Source organism: Taeniopygia guttata, chromosome 3 (genome assembly GCF_048771995.1).
Source record: "Taeniopygia guttata chromosome 3, bTaeGut7.mat, whole genome shotgun sequence".
NCBI classification, from domain to species: domain Eukaryota; kingdom Metazoa; phylum Chordata; class Aves; order Passeriformes; family Estrildidae; genus Taeniopygia; species Taeniopygia guttata.
In genome coordinates, this window is record NC_133027.1 from 106,616,883 (window position 1) to 106,637,428 (window position 20,546).

A 20,546-nucleotide genomic window follows, 5' to 3' on the forward strand; every position below is an offset into this window, starting at 1 on the left:
AGTGCTTGTTTGATCCCGAGTGTCAGACATGCTTCACACTCTAATCTGGTCGCTCTTTTGTGAGTAAACCTTGCCTCCTGCTGCTGTTTTCCTTGTCTGGAGGCAAGCCTCAGGTTTCAGGATTGCAGTCTCTAGACTGCAGAAACAGCCCTTTCAGTTTTGAAGTTGGATATTAAAGCATTTTCTGCTTCTTGAGTTCTGCAAATGCTTGAGGAGCTCCATGTGCTTGACATGATCCTGAACTGTAGGTTGTTTCATGTCTCCCTTCTTTTGCCTTTCATCAGACCTATTGAAAAATGACCTGGCTGCATCATTTAAAAGTGCAATAAAAACTCCTGCCAGTTTCCTTTGCCAGAAGTTTCGCTTTCTGGGTGTGTTCCTGTTCTTGTTTAGTTGTTTCAATTAACAACCAACATTTGCATTTAGTTTTCTTTTTGTTTCACAGGGAATTTTTGAGCAAACTGTGGGTGCTGTGGTGTTCAGAATCAGTAGTGTCCCTCAGCTGCCTGTGCCTCCAAGTGCTGGCAGAATATCCTGGGAGAGATGGGAACACTCACTGGCAGCTCTGTGCTGGCAGGTTTGAAGATCTCATGAAATAAGTCAAAGAAGACTGGTGTGGTCAAACTGTCACCTTCTGAGGAAAGAGCATGGGTAGCAAGAAATGTTGAAAGAACTCTTGTCTGTAAAGGGCTGTGTTTGGATGTGTCCAGGAGGCTGCAGGAATTGTTTTGTTCCTTCCTTCCCATAAGTGTTTTTCTTCAAAAAATTATTTTTGTGTTAGGTTTCATGGGTGAGGGACATTTAACATTTCATTTTGACAAGATAGGAAATGCTTTACTCTTTTGCTTGATAAGGTTGATGGTAGTTTCTAGTACTGTACCAAATGACAAAAATGAGTAAACAAGGATTTTACAAAAACTTTAACTTTTTTTCCCTTCTTGTGTTGGTTCTACCTGTGGTTTACTGCAGCAGCTTTTAGCTGGCTTGTCTCAGTTTTCATGGGGCTACAGGGAGGGTTCGGTTTTGTGCTAGCAATTAATGGAGATGATATGGGCTGGTTGGCCTGAATTAGCCCTGGAAAATCTTGTTTGTGTGTTTGGGATGAGTCAGGAAGGAAAGTGCCAGGCTGAAATAACTGTGCCAATTCTGAGTGAAGTGGAACAAAGGCAGGAAGGTCCTGTTCTGCTGCACCTGCACGCCTGGCCAGGCTGAGGGCTTCAGGCCCAGGGAGGGGAGGAAACATGTTAGCTGAGCTCGGGTTACAAGACCTGATGTCATGCTATAGAAGTAAGTATTTGTTTTTCTAAAATGCTTTGGCTCTCATCTTGGGGATGGACCAGCACATTTCTAAGGTTTTTTAATCCATCAAATAAAAAGGATTTGTAATTCCATGTGATAATGAACTCCACCCTTCCATATGATGTTACTGCAGTGTTTAAAAAAAAGGGGAATGAGCATACTGTATCATGCACAGGATTAATACAGATTGGTGTAACCATATGAAAATGAGAATTATTCTAAAGATCCTTTAGTATGAACTACTGAAACTCCTTTTAGCTGTCTCTAGTTCTGCACTGTAGATCATGGGATGTTTTCTTTACCAGATTGCTTCAAGTACAGAGCTGTAAACATTGCATCCTGTGTAGCTTGATATGAGAAATACAATTCTGTCTCGATGTTGGCAAACTTATTTCTGTATGTCTCACATAGATTTGCATATGTTGAGCACTTAAAAGACAAACAACAAAACCCCAAGCAAAACAAAATAAAAAAAATCCCAGCTAAACTTCCATAGGGTTTAGATCCCATGGTAACAAGCACAGATTTAGATTTACTCAGTGCTCAGCATAAATTTACCTGCCACCCATGTACATGTCTGCTTTTGGGAAGGGAACACTATTTGTCTATTGGCATTGGGGGATTTTATTTCACCTTGTAGTAGAAATGTTTTCCTGTTACCATTGAAGTTGTTTTTGTGAGATGGACAATTTCCAGCTGGGAGGAAAAAGGAGGAGACATGAAAATAAAATGATAAATAACTTTCTATTATGCATTCACAATCTAGTATGCATTTAATTGCTGCTAAGAACTTATGAAAAAAAATCATGTGTACATACATTCAGTCTTTTAAATTGCCCTTTCCAAACCACTTTGTCACATGTTTGAAAGGAAAAATTAGATAGTGCTCTATTACAGCAGAGGTGCTTTAGGAACTGTAGTATGATGTGATAGATAAGTGTGGCAAAAATAAAATGTGGTTTTGTGTATATGTGAGGCTTACCTGGACAAGGAGGGAATCCCTTTCTTCTTCTGCCCCTGACTTTGGGATCAGGTACTATAATCACATGCAGTTTGCATCATACCTGTACCACCTTGATCCTATTGACATATGATGCAGAACAAGCTCATATAAACATCTCTGATGGTTTCTACTTTGAGGTTCACCAAGAGCTTTAAAAAAAACATTGGACTCTTTCAATTCAGTCTGATTGTTGCTTCAGCAAAACTCTTGCTTGAGGTGTCTTGCTAGAAGCTCCTAGGTCCTAAGGACTAATGGCAGAGAACAACATGACAGCAGCTGGACATCCAGGACAGTATTTCACACCTCTGTCCCCTTTGCTTTCCTGGTATTATATTTTAAGAAACATTTAATTTTATGTGGTGTTTATTTCTAGATACTTTATGCTGACATAAACTGAGTATCAGGAGTCATGTTTATATTGTACGACTAAAGGAATGTTTCCCCCTACAATATACATATATTAAGAGCAAAGCTGTTGCAGATCAGAGCTATTTAGAAGGTTGTCTTCTCAACCCTTTAGACACCCTCTGTCTGGACTAGCTATTTTGAAAAATATTTGCATATTTGCAAAATATGACAGCTGTTATAACTGTGTATGTATATGGCACTTGCTTGGAAATAGTAGGAGTTATGAATATAAAAATTGGCTGCGAGATACATTGGTCCAGGACAGCACAGAAAATACTGAGTGAGAAAAGTGTGTTGATTTGCCTTTGTAGAACAGCATGTGCAGACTTTGCTTGCATGGGCTGGCTCTACCAAGGAATTTGCCTTGTGATGAATCAAGATGGGGACAATTCAGGACTAAGAGGTTTGTTTAATTGAGTGAGGTGTGTTTGTAGGCAGATTGATGTGTGGAAATTACCCTCTTATTATGAAGGACTATAGAGGCCTTCAGTGTTGTTGATTGAGAAAGGCTTTGTGGATTGGTGACTGGAATGGTTTGGGGGGAATTTTTAAGACCGAGGTGTAGCAGCAGTTAATTAGGTGATGTTATAAGTTTGTTGTAAACAAAGTTTGTTCTAAGTTTGATTACAGTGTATAATCCCTTGGCTCCTAAGTGGAGGTATACTCCATTGGCTACTAAGTGGCTAAAGGATACTGACCATGTAAAGTAGTGAAAGCCACACATTGTACCTCCTTGGTGGGGTTAGTTCTTCTGCACTTTCTTAAAGGTGTTGTGGCCATCAGGTCATCTTGCTTTGGCAAAGTTACCTTGGGTAAACAAAGAAAATGATATCTTTGAGAAGCAATGGGTCAGGTTAACTCTCTTGTGGTCTTACTGCCCTTGGATTTCTGTAACAACCCTGGTGGAATATGTCAGACGCAGACCTAGTATGAAGCAATAAGTGTTAATCAAACTCTCTTCTGTTGCAATTTAAAACTGAATGTTAGAAATACTTTTTTGAGATTCCTGAAAAGGGGGATTTTGTTCTGCATGAGTTCTTTTCTTATTTTAAAGTACTTGACTAATGTGCAAAATACCTAAATGCTCTAATAAACTGTTTCAGGTCTAAGCTTGTTACTGCTTCACCCTATTTTTGTATAAAATTGCATTTTATTTTAAGAAACATCTAATTTCATGTTTATTTCTAGAGACTTTATTTTACACTGACATAAACTGAATATATTGAGTCATGTTTATGATGTACTAGTAAGGTAGTGTTTCCCACTACATTTATATATATATATATATTTATATATATATATATATGTGTGTGTGTGTGTATATATGTATATATATATTAGGGTATCTAGTGAAATAACAGACTCACTCATTAAAATCCTGTGTGGGAAATGCAGCCTGTTGACTGAAATTGTTTTTGGATGACAGTGAACTTCAAGGAGAATGTTGGTTTTCCAGCACCCTGAAAAATTTCTCAGAATTTAGAGATTGTTCTACTGAAATGGCATTTTAAATAGCCACATAGTAGCTGATGCATAATGAATGAATGCATTGTAATGGAGCAGAAGGATCTGAAAACTATGTAGCCTGGCCTTCTAGACAGTGTGGATGTTACATACATCTGTGAAATTCAGCTTTAGTATTCTTTGGAAATAATCTCTGAGATACTGCTATTTGACTTTGATTTTTATTTTTTCAACTTCTTAATCTTTTGTTTCAATTTTACTGAATGTTGATTTCTTGATCAGTTTCTACTTGAAATTCCGCTTTACCTTCCAGCAATAGCAAGCTGTTTATGTGCAGAAAAGAGGCCTGTTGCAAGAATAATTTTAATTTCATTCAGTGCTGTTCATATTCAGAAATTGTATATATTTGTGGTTCACAAACCAGGAAATTTGGCCTTCTTTATGCATGATTTCTGTCATCCTTGGGGCATAGCTGGAGAGAATGGTTGGTTGACTCTGAGGAGAATGTGTTTGAGAAGGAATAATTAGGAACCATTCAGAGTGGCTTAGTTTTTCTGTCACAAAAGACCAAAATCCAGAATCATCTTGACCATGAACCTTGTTACTCTTTTTTCCTCTTCAGATTTGGTACTGTTAAACTGTCATTTTGATTAAATAATGCTTTTCCTGTTCAGTCTGCATTGAAATGATCTATTCTGTGGAGGCATCTTCCTCTTTGCCCATGGAATTGGTTGAGTCTATCCAACTGTTTCTTGAAGAGATCCCTTCAGGTATCTGCTGGGAGTAGTCTAATCCTATGAAGTATATGAATGGCAGCTGATATTAGGATTGCTAATCCTAATAGTGAAGATTTTATTCAGTGAGTAAAGAGGCTCAAAGACTTCTAAAACCTCTTTGTGTAGCACGGTGCTGTAGCCCTGGATGGGTTCTAAGTGCAGCTGAAGTATTCATTGTTAGCACCATACAGATACTGATTTTGCATTTATAGGGGCGACTTTTAGGGAGCTTTTAGGTGTGTTTTTAGGGGAGACTTTCCTTTGGGCTGTGGTTTATCACATGTGGGGCTGGTGTCCGTTGCTGAAGGAATGTTTCAAAGCCTTTTTTGCCTGGAGCTGCCCTTCTGATCTTCTTTTTCAAAGTCCACAGAAAATACTTTAATGATGTGCTTCTAAAGAATAAATACTATTACTAGCGTGTTATTTCACAGCTGAATAAATTTGTCTGATATACAGAATCTAAACATGCCTGGCTTGCTTGGTTCTCCAGTAATTTGGAAAGCAGTTTAGCAGTGGGAGTACAGTAGTATTTTGCAGAAAGACTCATGCAAAGAAAAGACAAACAAAATTATATTTAGGGCTGTTCTCTTGGCTATAGTGAATAATTAATAATGCTGGAGGTGATGTAAGCAGGGTTGTGCTACATTTGGGAAGAACATTCTGGTTGTGGTATACCCCTTGTTTTTTCCGGTTGCGTTGCAGCTGTTTGCTCCTTTTCCCAATTCCACTACTGCTTATGTCCTGAAATAATCTTGCCTGGTTCAGTGGGACTGCCTGTAAGCCTGAGTGTTTACAGGAGGGGATTGACTTCAGTCTCCAACAAATGCAGACTGAAGCTGGAAGTCCTGCTTTAAATTCTGGTTAGATATGAAAATAATTCCATAAGGAATGATGGATGAGGTCAGCCCAGCCCAGCATTAGGCTGGGTATTGGGAGAAGCAGTAAAACTCCAGCTACCCTCAGACTGCTTTCAGCTTAAAGTCAGGGATCTAGGAACAGGCTCCTTAGTGCTCTGTACAAAGATATCCACTTATTAATTGAGGCAGTCAATAATGTGAAAATACTCAGTTAATGTGCAGGTGTCTGTTGGTGCTTTATGCTTAGCTGGGAGTAAGCACGCCTTTCTGCTATAAATCTAAAAACTGCTCTGGGAAGACACTCTACCTCCAGTATTTGGCAGCTTTCAAAGTCTGTAACTTAAAAGATTAGAAGCTAAATTTTACCTGTTAAACATTTGTACCCATCTGCCACTCTTAGAAAGTATTTGAAATACTGAAACACTTAGCACTCCTTTGACATTTTTCATTACTTTGGTTTCTCTTTGGAACAATTCCAAGCCCCATCTGTAACTTGCCCCTTATATACTTGGAAGTTAGAGTACTGAAGCAGATTTCAGTGACTAACATTTAACGTGGGATGATGTGTTGGCATGCATTAAAAATAACTTCCTTTTAGTTCTTTAGACTTTTGAGATTTAAAATATTTTATGCGATCTCATGGGGCTTTAAAGAATAGTTATTTTTAAATAAAGATGTAGATAGTTTGCTACTTGAACAAGAACTTTAAAAGATGCAAATATGTTTTGGGAACAAAGTTTACTTGAAAAAAACAAAAAGTAATGTCATTTAACTGAAGAAAGTTAACCAGAAAAAGAGTGAAACCTTGTTTCCAAATATGCCAAGGTACAAATATATTTTGAACAGTGTATTTTTAAAAAACTAAATTTGATTATGATTAGACAAATTTATCTGCAACATAGACCTACACTGTATGGTTTGGCATCTTTAAAAAAGTCTGTAATAGATTGTAGATTACTGCCTAGGTATGTAGTTTTGCTTTTGGAGCTGGTAAAATCTTTCTGCAGACTTTTTCATGAGACCTATATCAAACTCTGCCCAAAGGTAGCATTTTCTCATTAGGCTGCCATTCAGAGTTATCAATTATATTGTAAAAGTTAAATAAATTATTCCCCTTTGCATCTTTTTATACTTGTGGTCTATTCTGTTACAATTGTCTAAAATCCAAGTAGTTAAATTCCCAACTATTTTGTCTGCCTTGCAGCATACCTCTGTGGATGGATACACTGAACCACACATCCAGCCTATCAAGTCAAGTAGCAGACAAAACATCCCCCGATGTAGGAACTCCATCACTTCCACAAATGAAGAGCATCCTCACATTGGAAATTATCGCTTACTGAAAACAATAGGAAAAGGAAATTTTGCTAAAGTGAAGCTGGCAAGGCATGTGCTTACTGGAAGAGAGGTAAGCCCTGAGAAAGAAAAACTGTCAGTCTGATTTGTTTTCTTTGGCTCACTTTATAATAAGTATTTCTTCTAGAGGATGTTTCAGGATATAGAAGAAGTTACCTGACATGCCTGAGTTTCCACCTAACCAGCCACCCCTTTTTAAAATGTAGCTTCTTGGTGAAAGGGTCAAAATGTTTGTTCTGCATCAAACGGTATTTTGGGGCTGAGAAGATCTCTGTTCATCCCCAAGCATTTCTAAAACTGAAGAGAAATGTATTGATAGGCAAATTCCATTGATATTGGTGATCTGTTAATAGATCAATCTTTTGCTTGGAGGGCCTGGGCAAGATAACTTTGTTCAGTCCAAACACAGACAGATGTATAAAACTGATTCCTCAGTGGCAAAGTTCCATGCTCCTGCTGGTAAATCTTAATAGGTTTGAGAATTTTGCTTGCTGAAATGTGTAGAAGTAGACACACATGCATGTTTTAGAGGTGCATCTATGCTCTTGCTCACAGAGGTGCAGTATGTTTTTGTTCAAACCTTCTTCTGAGTTTAGTAATTCATAGCTGTTTGGTTTTTTCCCAAGGTTGCTGTGAAAATAATAGATAAAACCCAGCTAAATCCTACTAGCCTGCAAAAGGTAAGAATAGACCATAATATTTGAAATTCTGTAAACAGTCAAACTGTGATCCTTTATTTACTTGACAAAAATATTTGATCCCCTTATCTTGCTAAACAACATTTTTGTGTGTGATCTTGGGAGAGCATGGTCTCCCTGCTATAATGTGCACATTCATTTGTCTGAGGGCAGTGACTCCATGTAGTTCCTATCTGAGCTTTGTTGTTTTGCTCTTCCTTCCTCTTCTCGCTTTCCTCCTTGCCAACAGTAACATTTCTTTCCAATTAGGTATACAGATAGTTTGTCTACATGCTAGACCAAGATTTAATGCTGCAAAGGATGATATTCTTCTTGGATTTTTTCTTTAATGTACTAATTGGGTTTTTTGAGGACATAGAGTACCAACTTATATTGCTTTAATGGGTTTTTCTACATTTGTCTTTATACTCTTTCAACTTTAATAAAATATTTGCTGAACTCAGGGGACTTGTGGCAATTACTTTTTGTGCACAGAATTGGCAAAATGAGTGAATATAATCAAAGCAGTGTTGTTTATGCCTGCAGATGAAATTCAGAAGTCTTTCATAGTCATTGTGATAAGGGTTTTATCAAAACTGTGGGGATTTTTGTTTGGTTTGGATTTTTACTATTTAACTCTCTGTATGTTTTGTTGTGGCTAAAGCACAGAAATGTTGTACTGTCCTACTGGGGGATGCCCATTGTAAAAATTCGGGGTATTTTTTGTTTACAAATACTAGACTGCTGTTGTCTGTAGCTGTAGAAATGAGAGAAAGAGGCCAGGGCTTATTGCTGTTCATTTATCTCTGGCTGCTGCTACAATTTATTTTATTGTGTAGCTTTGGTTATGGAGAGTTGTAAACAGCTTTGCTTTAATTTCTTTTTTTCTTTTATCTCTTTTTATACTTTCTTTGCTTTAATGTCTCCTTTGTAGTACTTGAGTGTGAGTTCTTCTGGATCTTTTTTTTTAATTCAACCTGCTGTGCAGTCCATGCAGAAGCTTTGCTGTTAAGTCCTATATCCTGTATTAAGCAAATCTCTTTGCTAATATTTGAGCTAGAGAAGAGGGACCCGCAGGGGCAGCGTGTGACAGAGCATATTGTGGAAATCCTGTGCTGCTCACGTAGCTTATTTCCTAGCTAGCTTGGTGTTCACACTTGAAGGGCTGGGTTTGTCTCATTGTTGAGCAATGAGAAGCTAAAATATGTTAAAACTTTCTGGAAAACTGAGCAAGAAAATCTCAGCTTTGGGAAAATAGTTTTAATGTTAAGTTGTATTTCATACAAAAATATTCACTAATAATTCAATAAACCATTCCAAGTATAAATAAGATACAAAACATGCTCTCATGCTGCACAAATAATACATAAAATACTGATGAAATAGGACATTGCTGCTGTTACTTGGTTTTTTTGAGTGGGAAGCTAGCAACAAGACATACAGTGTTAGGTACTGTTAGAAGCAGCTTATAGCAGAACTAAGGATAGACATTTAAATTTAGTGATTAACTGGAATTTCATTCTTCAGGAACTGCTAAATGTATTGATCCCATGCATCTTCTGCTCACACTGAAAAATTGGGTAATTTGTTGGTATCATGTTTCCATTTGTAAAATAGTGATTATGGTTTTCAGAAAAAATAATCTTTGTTTTGAAGCTTTACATGTCTTTAGCTGTGACTGAGTGAATGAATATTGGTTGCCTGAAAGCTCTTAAGTAAACTTAAGCCAAATTTTTGCACAGTCACTGAAGCAATTGTAAATACAAAGCAAATAAGGATGAGAGGGTGGTTCATTAGCATGCTTAAGATAATTTCTGTTAGAATTTTAGTGGGTCATTTGTGGATTGTTAGTATAATCATAAAAATTCTTGTTCTGTTCTATGAAATCAGTCACTCTTTTCTTTCTGTACTGAGCTATTACATTTTGTTTGTGATTCTCCTTATACTATTTAGTATCACTGCAATGTGAAGTTTTATGATTTTACAGGCTTGTACTGTACAAAGGGCTGTTAAATGGTTGGGTTTTTTTTCTTCAAGAGGCAGTGTTGGGAATGGGAAGCAGTGATAGTAGTGTTGTGTTGATAGGGATACTTATCTAATGAAGGTTTATAGAGGACACTGGAGTATGTTACTGGCAAAAAAATACCACTCCTGAGTTTGAAACCATCTAAACTCTCCTGGTTGAGAGGATGGTCTCTAGAACTTAAAAGCTGATAAATTTTGCAGTTCAGCAAAACTCTTAGATCTTCAATCACTACTGATTATTATTAATCAAACAAAACAAATTTCTGGTTATCTTGGGTATGGGATCATTTACAAAACCATCCCCTTTCCATTCACCAAAGTATGAAGGATATTGAGTGCAAGTCAGTTTTGCTACAGGACTTGCTACTGACCTAATTAAGTGAAATGAGTCATCATGGCTTCACATGCACCATTCTGTTTTGTAAACAGACATATTTGAGCACATACTTCACTTGCTGGAAGTGTTATACAAGCTGGGTCTGTAGTTAGTCACGGGTATAAAAGCAAAGAGTGTTTCGTTTCTTCCTAGCTGCTCACCGGTGTTTTCATGCTTTGTTGTACACAGGGTACTTCAGACAGAGTTATTTTAGTTTGTGTCACAAACATTTGATGGCTTAAGTAAGCTGACCTTGTGAATTGTTAATATTGCTTTCTTGTCCATGCAATGTGGTAGCTTATGTTAATGTCTTAACTTACATTGTATTTCTCACTCCAGACCTCTACCTCTTTAAAGAAAACCTATGTTGAATTAAGGCTCCTGCCTTTCTATTTTGTTTTCAGTTTCTTCAGTATATGGTTACCACCATACCCGGTGAGCATCTGTTTAGAACAGAGCTGGCTTTATTGTTGACTTGCAGTCTTGATAGTAACTTACTGTACTGGCTTAGCTTTTTCCACTGTTACTATTGTAATTTGTTTCCAAATGTAAGTATTTGGGTTTTGTCATAACACAAATTTGTATCAAAATAGCCAGTCTATTTTTTGCATGTCTGCTACATTGAAAATTTTGTCTTCTACTGGCTTCACCAGGGTTGTTTCTGAAACAGCATTCTGTTGCTCTTCTGCAAACTGCTAGTGGAGCAGAAGGTGCTTTTTTTCATTAATAGGTTTAATTAGGATATGATTATTTCAGCTATGCCCCTTCTAGGGGACAGCAAAATTTTTATTCTTTAAACATGTTTGGAACCTCTTACTTAAGTTCCTCTGTTGTTGGGGAAAGCAGAACAGAAGTAAAGTAGTGTGGAACACTTGGAACAATTTCAGTGTGTTACCTATTGAGAGCTGTGCTCCTTTTGCCACATCCCTTCTCAGTAACAGTTTAGAAAGTAGAGCAGCTTTCAAGCACAGTTTTCAAAGAAGACAAAGCTTTGGTTAACTGAATATTTTCAGTTTGATTGTAGTAACTTAAAGTAAATTTTAAAACATAACTGTCAATCTGGCAGCAAGTAGAAATGTTACTAATGGTGTGGCAGATCTTTGCTTTCTGCAGTTTGTTCCTCGGAAAATTAAGCTGGAGGCACAGAAAACAATTTTTCAAGTCTTTTTCCTAACTACAAATTTTAGAAACAGAGTATGGTACTGGCTGTCCCTTTCTATAAGTGAAGCTTTTGAGGCTACAGCACCTTTCCAACAAGGAGATGCTTATTCAAGAGCTTTTTTTGAATGGTAGCCTTTATTAAGAATGAAGAGTAGTCCTGTAAATGTGTGGTGGGGTGGTGAGAGATAAGTCACTTACACCTTCTGAGAGAGAAGGACACTGCTGCGCAGGAAAATAAAAGTGTGTCTGAATTCTGAAAATGTTATTTTTTTGTCAGTAAAATAGATCATAATCCTGCAGCAGGTTGCCTTGTCCTCAGAGAACAAACATCACTGTTCTGTCCAGATTTTTATCGGTTTAACAAACTTAGCTTTGTAGGAAACAACACTGGTCTTCTTGCTTAAATATCTCTATGCAAAGAGATGTATCCTGAGTGTTATTGAGGGGTGTAGTGGTATTTTTCAAAGGTGTTTATATTTGTAAATACATTATTATTGGCATTGCAGGTGTTAATGACCAGCATGCTTCTGCACAGAGAAAGCGTGGGGGAGGAGATTTATCACAAATAAAGTAGTGCTTCATGGAATGCAGAGTTGCAATATGAAATCATGTCCTTGAATACTGTTAAGGCTTTTATTCAGAAATATTTGTGGAACAAAATTTCTTGTCACCATAAAATCAATTTGAATTTTAAACCAATTAGAGTCTTAAACCAATTAGTAAACTTCTAAATCTTGTGAGAATATTGAATAGAATAATGCACTTTTTTTTTTTTCAATTTCCATGTACTTTACATGAAATATAAAAATCTGAGGGTTGAAATTAATTTTCTGTAGAAGTCTCATGTTTTAATCCAGTCTATGAAGGTATGAAGGTTTACTGCTGTACCTCTTATACCAGTCTTAAGTTATCTTTCCAATCTTTTGGGGAGGAACTGATTTTTCCACATACCTGCTTAGAATCTCTTCTGGTGCGGTACCATCCATTGGATTAGAATTGTTGGCTTCTGATTAGTTTATATTGTTTTAGCTGAGAAATTTATTCTTGTATAACAAATTCCAATACTTAGAAAAATGACAAATTCACAATGAACATCCTGACGTGGTTTTTCTTAAAAATGGCTGATTTTATGAGGAAAAGATATTTGCTCAAATTAATTCTGGTGCATAATATTACATACCCTTGTTTTGTGGTTTAGACATAAGCAAACTACATCTATTTTCATATTTGCTCAGAGAAATGCTTTTGTAGTCTTCACTTCCCACTGAAATTGTTTTAATGGCAGTTATAAGGCAAATGCATAGTAACTAGCATGAAATACTTAAATAATGCAAGTATACATCTGTAATATTATTACTTGAGCTGTAGCAATCATACTTTATCAAAAGCTGAGTGCCAATAAGATGTTGCTCTGTAGTCTTAATTTGTAGAATAAATGCAGAATTTTAGAGACATAAAATACACTAAAGTGCTACTCTCTTGGGAGCTGTTCAGTCTCTGGCTTGCATCACTGTACCCTTTTGCAATGGTTGCATCTGATCAAATGGGACTAATTTTGAAAATGGAGGGTGAGATGTCTCTGCAACATGAGAGAAACAAAACAGCAACAACACACTTAGTGTGTTGAGCTCAGTTTCTCTCTAAGGAGGACTATATGATATTTCCAAAGATGTTTCCAAAATGTCTAAGCATTACACTGAAGAGAGTGAGCATTTCTTCTTTTATTTCAGCATCCTGTGGTAGCCCAGTAAGGGACCAAAGAGTGTGCAGCACATTAAATAGGGGCTGTGCTGTTCAATTAAACAGTGCAAGCCTATCAGTATTGCCAACCTCAACTACACAGCCCTGAACTACCTAGGCATTTTTGATTTCTTTCCTTTGAGCCCCTAAGTTAATCTTGATGTGCCTCTAACTAATAAAGCCATGAATGGAAGAAATTTAAGACCAATAACTTCTTGTTTCTGTTTAAAAAGAAAAAAATCAGTGTGAAGTATATATACTAAGGGCTTTAAGTTTGTCCATTTGTTTATAATTACATGATTTGTTGTCATACAGCAGACTTTCAGCAATGATAAACCTTCAGGACTGGCAAGGGGAGAGAGGGGGAATCACTGCTGCTTGTGACCAGTGTAAAATTTGGTAGTTGTGGGAAAAGCAAACTTGCCTGCTTCACCTCTGTGGAGCAGCAGGACTTGGAGGATGTCAGAATTCCTGGTAGCTTCTTCCATTTGAACATCTGTGTATGGTTTTTCTCTAGAGCTGCATCTTGTACTTACACCTGCAGTTTCGATGTGTTCATGGTAGTTGGCAGAGCTTGCCAGTCACTGAAGAAATCAGAGAGCGTGAATACTTGTGTGAATAATCTGTAGGATTTGGTCAGTGTGGAACTCCAGAAAGGGCTATGCAATTTGGTGTTTGCTTAAAGCTTAAAAATTGATCTGATTTTGGTATGTAGTTATTTGTAGTCATTATATTGGTTTAATGCATAAGATGTAGATTATGTTTTCTGGAGTTCACTGCACTATATTTGTCTATATTTTATGCTAATGCTACTTTCTATGGCCTTTTCTGTCTTCTGCTTGACATTTAAAATTGCATATCTTGTGTAATTTTTCCATAATAAACACATTCTAAGGAAATTGTCCTGCTTCCTTGACAGTTGTTTCGAGAAGTACGAATAATGAAGATTCTGAATCATCCCAATATTGGTAGGAGCCCTGCATTTTTGCAGACTTTTTTTTCTGTTATAGTGTTTACATTTTACTCTATTTGGCTGTATTTGAATGTAGTGCTGTTAAACTTTTTTTGAAGCTAATAGGGACAGTAAGCATCCAGTAAATGCTTCATTGTCTCCCCTCGTTTATTGACTCTGCTTGCATCAAGAATTTTGCTCAGAGGAGGTAAACTGCTCAGTCCAGGAAAGCCTTACACAGAGTACATGTGAGGTCTCCAGTCTATCAAGTACCCCAACTCCCCTCTTCTATTGAAATTATTCTTGAGACCCAAAAGCATGAGTTTCTTAGGTGAGAGTAGCAGAACTCCATTAGTTCAGTCTAGGAAAGACTCCTGCTGACTGATATTTCCAGAAAATTAGAATTACCAAGTATGTAATTTTCCCTTTCTGCTTTAGTTCTTTCACCTACCCCACAGCTTCAGGGCCCTACTTTGTGATGACAATTCTTCTGGCTGAGGAGGGCTGGACAGTCTTGTTCCAGAGACAGTTAATGGTCCTGAATTGGCCAGAGGGCTTGTTGCATACAAGGTATGGACGAGGTGTACAAGTTATTACATGCTAGGCACTCCCTTCTCATCCCTTAAATTGTTTGTTGCTTTTTCAGCATTCATAGCTTCTGCTGTTTTCTGTTTTCTTGTGGGTGGTGGTCGGGGTGTGTTTGTTTTAAATGAGTGGCTATATTGTCATCTGAGGAAAGTCAGATTTAACATTTCTGGTATCCACTTGGTTTTTAGCTGGTCAGAATCTTGGATTTCTGACTGTGAGCAGTTTGCTAGCAAAACAGGGGAGGTTTGTATGATTTTAAATTAAGTCTGTGTCAAATTAAACACTAATTTCAGCATGAACTCGTTTGTATAGTGTGCATAAACTTTGAAAAAATTGTGAATTAATATGCTTTATTATCAACTGTGATGTAGAAATTAATTTTTGGTCTTTTTCCCCCTCAAAAGAATGCTAACCTAAAGGATATAAAGTTTCTGTATGATTTAGTGTTATCAGTGGCCATAAATTATACTCATGGGATGAGTATAATTGTTTGTTTGTGCTGTGCTTTTACTCCTGGCTGCAATCTCTCTCTCATTCATTTTTCTTGCAGTAAAATTATTTGAAGTTATTGAGACTGAAAAGACGTTGTATTTGGTAATGGAATATGCCAGTGGGGGTAAGTGGATTCTGAAATGTGCGTTAGGGATAAACTGAAATGCCAGTTACATGCCTAGAAACGCTTTAAGGATTTAATGGGTTATTTCAATGTGGCCTTCAGAGCAGTCCCAGCAGACCTCTCAGGGCAGGATTTCTTGATTCTGTTAAGCAGCCTCTTAGGTTTGTGCTCGAGGGTAGTTCCCATTCTGAGGTTCCTGCTGCAGTATCAGGAGATAATCTGGCACAGATTCTAGCAAAAACTCTCGCTCATATTTATCCGCTATATTTAGGCAAGCGCTGGTGCCTCATTTTATCTTGCAAATGTGTGCCAAAGCACTTGAAGAGGCAGATCCGGGGATGGGAATCAGTAACACAGGAAGGGGAACCAGCAGGCTCATAGTGAGAGGATAGTGAGTGCCTGCTTGAGAAGCTGCTTAGCATCTGAATGGGAAATGTTTGAATGTGGGAAGAGAATCCAGCACAGCACCAGTGACCAGCTAGGAAAGGCTGCTGTCAGACAGCGCAAAGATGAGAATCTGAAAGGCATTTGAGCAGCTTTATTAGGAAAAGAATAAGAGGGAATAAACAGAAATAATATAAATAGCGTTAAGTGAAGCCACTAGAGATGTGCAAAACAAATCTGGTGCATAAGTTGCCTGATTCCCAATGTGTCTTACACACAATATTAATATTTTTTGTGATTGTTTGTTTCTCAGTGGTTAAGTAAATTTATTTTAAAATTTGAAATTTTAAAGTTTGAAGGGTTCAATTTTTACTTCTTTGTTATTGTCTGAATGAAATCTAATGCAAAAAGTCCAAAGGAATTTTTCTTGGCTGCTTCTTTATCCTTTCCCTTCAAGAAAAGTAGCAGCATGGGGTGTGTGTTGTTTTCAAGTATTTTTTGATTTTATATGATAGTACAAAAATTAATACTGATGCTTTGTCCTTGTCATGCTCAGGGGAAGTGTTTGACTACCTAGTTGCACATGGAAGAATGAAAGAGAAAGAGGCTCGTTCAAAATTCAGGCAGGTATGAAATTATCATGTTCATTCATTCATTATCATTTTTGTTTCTATTTTTGTTGTTTTCAGATAGACATGAGTGTGAGCAAACTTATTTTACTTAACAAAAAATTGTTTTGATAGTGTTTATTAAAGCTGCAGTGGAAAAAAAATCCAAGAAGAGAAAAATATCTGCTTCCTACATACTGTCTAAAAATAGTAAAATTGTTTTACATTTTCTTTTAGTCAGTGTTCCTAAGAGTCACTTCTCTTATCGTGACTCACTTGAACTTTAAATCCTTTTCTGAATATTTTAGGATTTTACAGCTGTTCTATCTAGAGATATTGGTATGATGACATGTACTGCTGTGTCATGTCACAGTGTTTCATGTGAAGGCTATTCTGTAATAGGCTTTTATCTCTTGTTACAGACTTTCTCATCTTAATCCTTTTCTTACTCTGGTTTTAGTGATTTTTTTGGAAAAGCTTTAATCAGATAGATATATCAAGTTTGGTGTTTTTTTCAGAATTAAGTTATATAATTAACACTTAAAGAAACTGTTCTTAACTTGCTGTTTCAGACTTGTTTTTTGTTCTATATGTGAAAGACATGGAAATATTGAATGAATTGTTCTGCTAGGGATGAATTGCAAAGATATGCAGTTGATATTTTAGAAGATATAATCTGAGCTGATGTATCTGGCTACTGTCTTGAAGGGTGGATTAATTTCCTTTCAATGGTTATTGCTATTGGGTGATTTGCTTTTAAAAAATACGATTCTCCAGTTATCTTGAGAGATATGTATTAAACTTCTTTTTAGTAGGAAAATGAGCTACTTATAGGGACTTGCTAGTTTTACTATTTAAGCTTCAATGAAAGAAACTTAGATGAATATTTTTTTAAGATAAACACTTTATTTGTTATGTTCTAGTGAATCATATCAGGAAACAAAATTACTAAATTGTATGCAAAAAATTGTAATGACGTTGAAATAAAATATTTCACTTATCTTGGTGTTTCAGATTGTATCTGCTGTACAGTATTGTCATCAAAAATGCATAGTTCATCGTGATCTTAAGGTAGGTTGTTACTTATTTTACTTTTTGCTGCCTATCATACAGACTTAACTTCATTTTATATATTAGTCCTTGTTACTGCCTGTGAATGCCTCAAACATGTGAATGAAGGAATTATCACTTGTATTTCATTCTCAGTTTCCTGAAGCTCAAAAATAATGTAGCTTCCCTCTTGGAACAGAGGAGAGACAAGAATAGAACATGTGTTACTTTCATTCCAGTTTTGGCTTTAAGAAAGAGACATGCTCTCCAAATAATTATACCTGCTGTCATGCTGGTATCTAAACAGTGAAGCTGCAGATCAATTGATACCAGCCATCACTACTTACTTAAAATATTTCCAGTTAAGATATATTGCAAGGATATATAAAACAGTCTTTCCTTAGTGGTTTATAAGAAATACATTAGAGTTTTAATCTCTTTGAGTTTCTGGTTTATATTCTAGTGTTTAATTTGGACAGGAAAAATCAATTAAGGGTAAACAGAAATTAGTTGAATTTTTTTTAAATCCTTTTTAGTAATCTATCTGTGTAAACCACCAGACCATATTAAAAGTTCAGCAAATGCAGGTACAACCTAAGTCTTGCCTGACATTGTCTTCATGCCAAGTTTAAGTATCATGGGACTTGGACATCATCTTCACCCACTTAAAAGCTTTCTTGTGCTCTTGCTTTGATGCCTTTGAACATTTACAAAGAAAACACTGGTGTCAGTTTTTTCTTACTAATGTATCTGAATACTTGTGAAAAGCTGAGGTTGAATAATTCCTAAGGGTTTTTCTTCACCAGTATCTTTTGTCTTATCTCAATGCACTGCAGCACTCTTTCAACCTCATCCTTACAAATCTGTTCCCTGATACCTGTCAATCTACCAGCTCCTGCATGTGCACATGAGGGTGGATAATAAATAAACACATCCTTTTCTGCTGAGTTGTCCCTGCCCCAGGAGTGTTGTCTTCTGATGGTGGCAGTGCCTGCCCAGCACTCTGAAATCAGAATGCAAAGAAGGAAAAAATGGTTGGATTTCTTGACTAAAAAAAAAATTCCTCTATATCTTGCCTGATGGTTTGGAGCCTGTGAATGTATTGTCAAGCTCCCTGGAGCTTACTGCAGCCACTGCTGTTGAGCTTTGCAGAAGGCTGCACCCAGGGACCTCTTGGCCAGCCAGGACAGGCCCTTCACTGGTTCTCTAGGTTGGCTGGGAGCAGGGAGCCAGCCACCTCCTCACGCTTATCTAGCTCTGGCTCCTTCAGCCCAGCTATGTGACTGAATCTTGCTACATTAACCCCAGCAGTTGCTCAGAATCCTGAGCCTTGCTCTTTCTCCCAGAGCCCCTTAAAGCCTCCACCTCTCTTCCATTTCTTAGTTCCATAGCACACACACAGCTCACAGGCCATGCTCTCAAGCCTATGCAACACAGCTTTGCAGCATTCACACAGGAACTACCTGCCACGAGGAGTCTGCTGCTGATCTCCTACCTATTTGCTAGGCAGCCAGGCAGGCTCCAAAATAACTTTTATTTGATTTTTTCTGTGTCTTCTCTTGGCTGGAGTTATGCTAGACTCATCTGAAAAGTTCAGAGTAAAGTGTGATTGAAAGCCAGTCAGCCTAGCCAATGAAAAATACATTTTCCAGAGGAAAAAAGACTAAATGTGTGGCTTTGAGGAGGTGTTCTTCCTTCATCTCTTCTTTCCAAGTGATATGAAATCTCTGTCTCATTTAAAACTCCTCATGGAGCTGCAGAGAAGGAAAAGCAACTTTAAAGTGGTGTCTGCCTTCTCATCTGCTTCTGTTGACTCTCTACAGTATCAGCACATTGAGCAATTGATATTGCAGCACAACAAGACAGAGGTCTAGCACCACTTTGGATATTTTTGACACAACTTTTTGGTTTTAATAACAGGGTAAACTCTATTATTTACAAGTTATTTCAGACTAAACTGGAGAGATGTGTAAGAAAATATGCAAGTTTGTCCAGGCTATTCTGGTAGAAAAATTGTCTCCTTTTTACTTTGTAATTATAAACAACTTGTTTAGAAAGGGCTGTAACAAATTCCAGCTTTGCTCACCTGTGATGCACAGAACTTATCTTTTCAGGTAATATTTTTTGCTTTGAACATGTAATCAACAAGAGCACCGTCTTTCTATTTGGCATATTAAAAAGGTCTTTTGGTGGTTTTGTTTGAAGTAAGGAACCCTGAAAGCATGGGGCACTTGGGGTAGCAGAGTACTGTTGAACTAGGAGGGCTATTGTAATCACAGAGCAGCTGCACTGACAGTACTGTTTTCACCACAAGGAAAATGAAGTCTTTGTGAAGTAGTGTAGAAGGCTGTCAGATCTGGAAAACAGCTCTGTGGGTCTGTCTACAGGCACATCAGCTGGAACCAGCTGGGATTACAGGTCATGAATTGGAAAAATAAAATATTTTCCAGGATAGAGTTTGTAAAAATGGGCTGTATTTTACTCCTGATAAAGGCTAAATTCTGTTGTGCAGCTATTGGCTTGATATACTGGTAGTTAGTTGTCTGCTGTTCTGCTCACTGAGTGTAAGCAAAATTATTAAAAATAAGCTCAAACAAACCCACACAAAATCGTGTTTACCCTTTTAATCAAATCCGCTGACAATTAGATTACTGCTTCTTTGACTGTGAACAGAAACATTTTTATATTTTCCGAGTTCACAGCATCTGATTAGAGATGTCTCTTTGCTGTAAAACTGTTGTTTGGCAATAAGGTGAACCCTCTAGTCTGGTTAACATCTGGCCTCCTGTTGAAAAAGTAGGATTCCTGCTCTTCTTGGTGCTCTCTTGTGTTGCTGGCATGCAGATCAGGAGCTGAGACTCAGATAAATAAAGATTGCCCAGTGCTGCTGCACTCCTTGCACAGCATCCTTGCATTTTGAGAAATCACTTTATTCCCCCAATAATATATTAGTATTTCTGTAACTTCACCGTTCTAATCGTCTTACCTACCTGTGATGCTAAATGTAAGATACTGTCTATATATATGTGGTACATTGCATCTACATGATTGCTGCACAGGCATTAATCTTAGATGTATAGAATACATTCTGTGTGAAAAGAATTAAATACTTGAGTGTTTAGTTAAATACCTTGGTGTTGCTGAAACAAACACTAATAATAAAAGGGAGAAGATTTTTTTGGTACAGAATGCTAAAGTACAGCATG

The 20,546-nt window shown here is 37.1% G+C and overlaps 1 protein-coding gene across 5 annotated transcripts in view; it reads left to right on the forward strand.

Annotated features, from left to right (window-relative positions):
• Nucleotides 1–20,546, forward strand: part of MARK1 (microtubule affinity regulating kinase 1) — a 57,132-nt gene that overhangs the window by 15,121 nt on the left and 21,465 nt on the right. For 4 of the 5 annotated variants that reach the window (XM_030269158.4, XM_030269159.4, XM_002189638.7 and 1 more), the window contains exons 2-7: nt 7,012–7,215; nt 7,790–7,843; nt 14,062–14,110; nt 15,233–15,298; nt 16,239–16,309; nt 17,305–17,361. In XM_030269158.4, the coding sequence (XP_030125018.2) occupies nt 7,012–7,215; nt 7,790–7,843; nt 14,062–14,110; nt 15,233–15,298; nt 16,239–16,309; nt 17,305–17,361 (501 nt within the window). Of the gene's footprint in view, nt 1–7,011; nt 7,216–7,789; nt 7,844–14,061; nt 14,111–14,532; nt 14,665–15,232; nt 15,299–16,238; nt 16,310–17,304; nt 17,362–20,546 lie in introns of those variants that run through there. The other variant, XM_012572360.5, reaches the window with a different exon arrangement.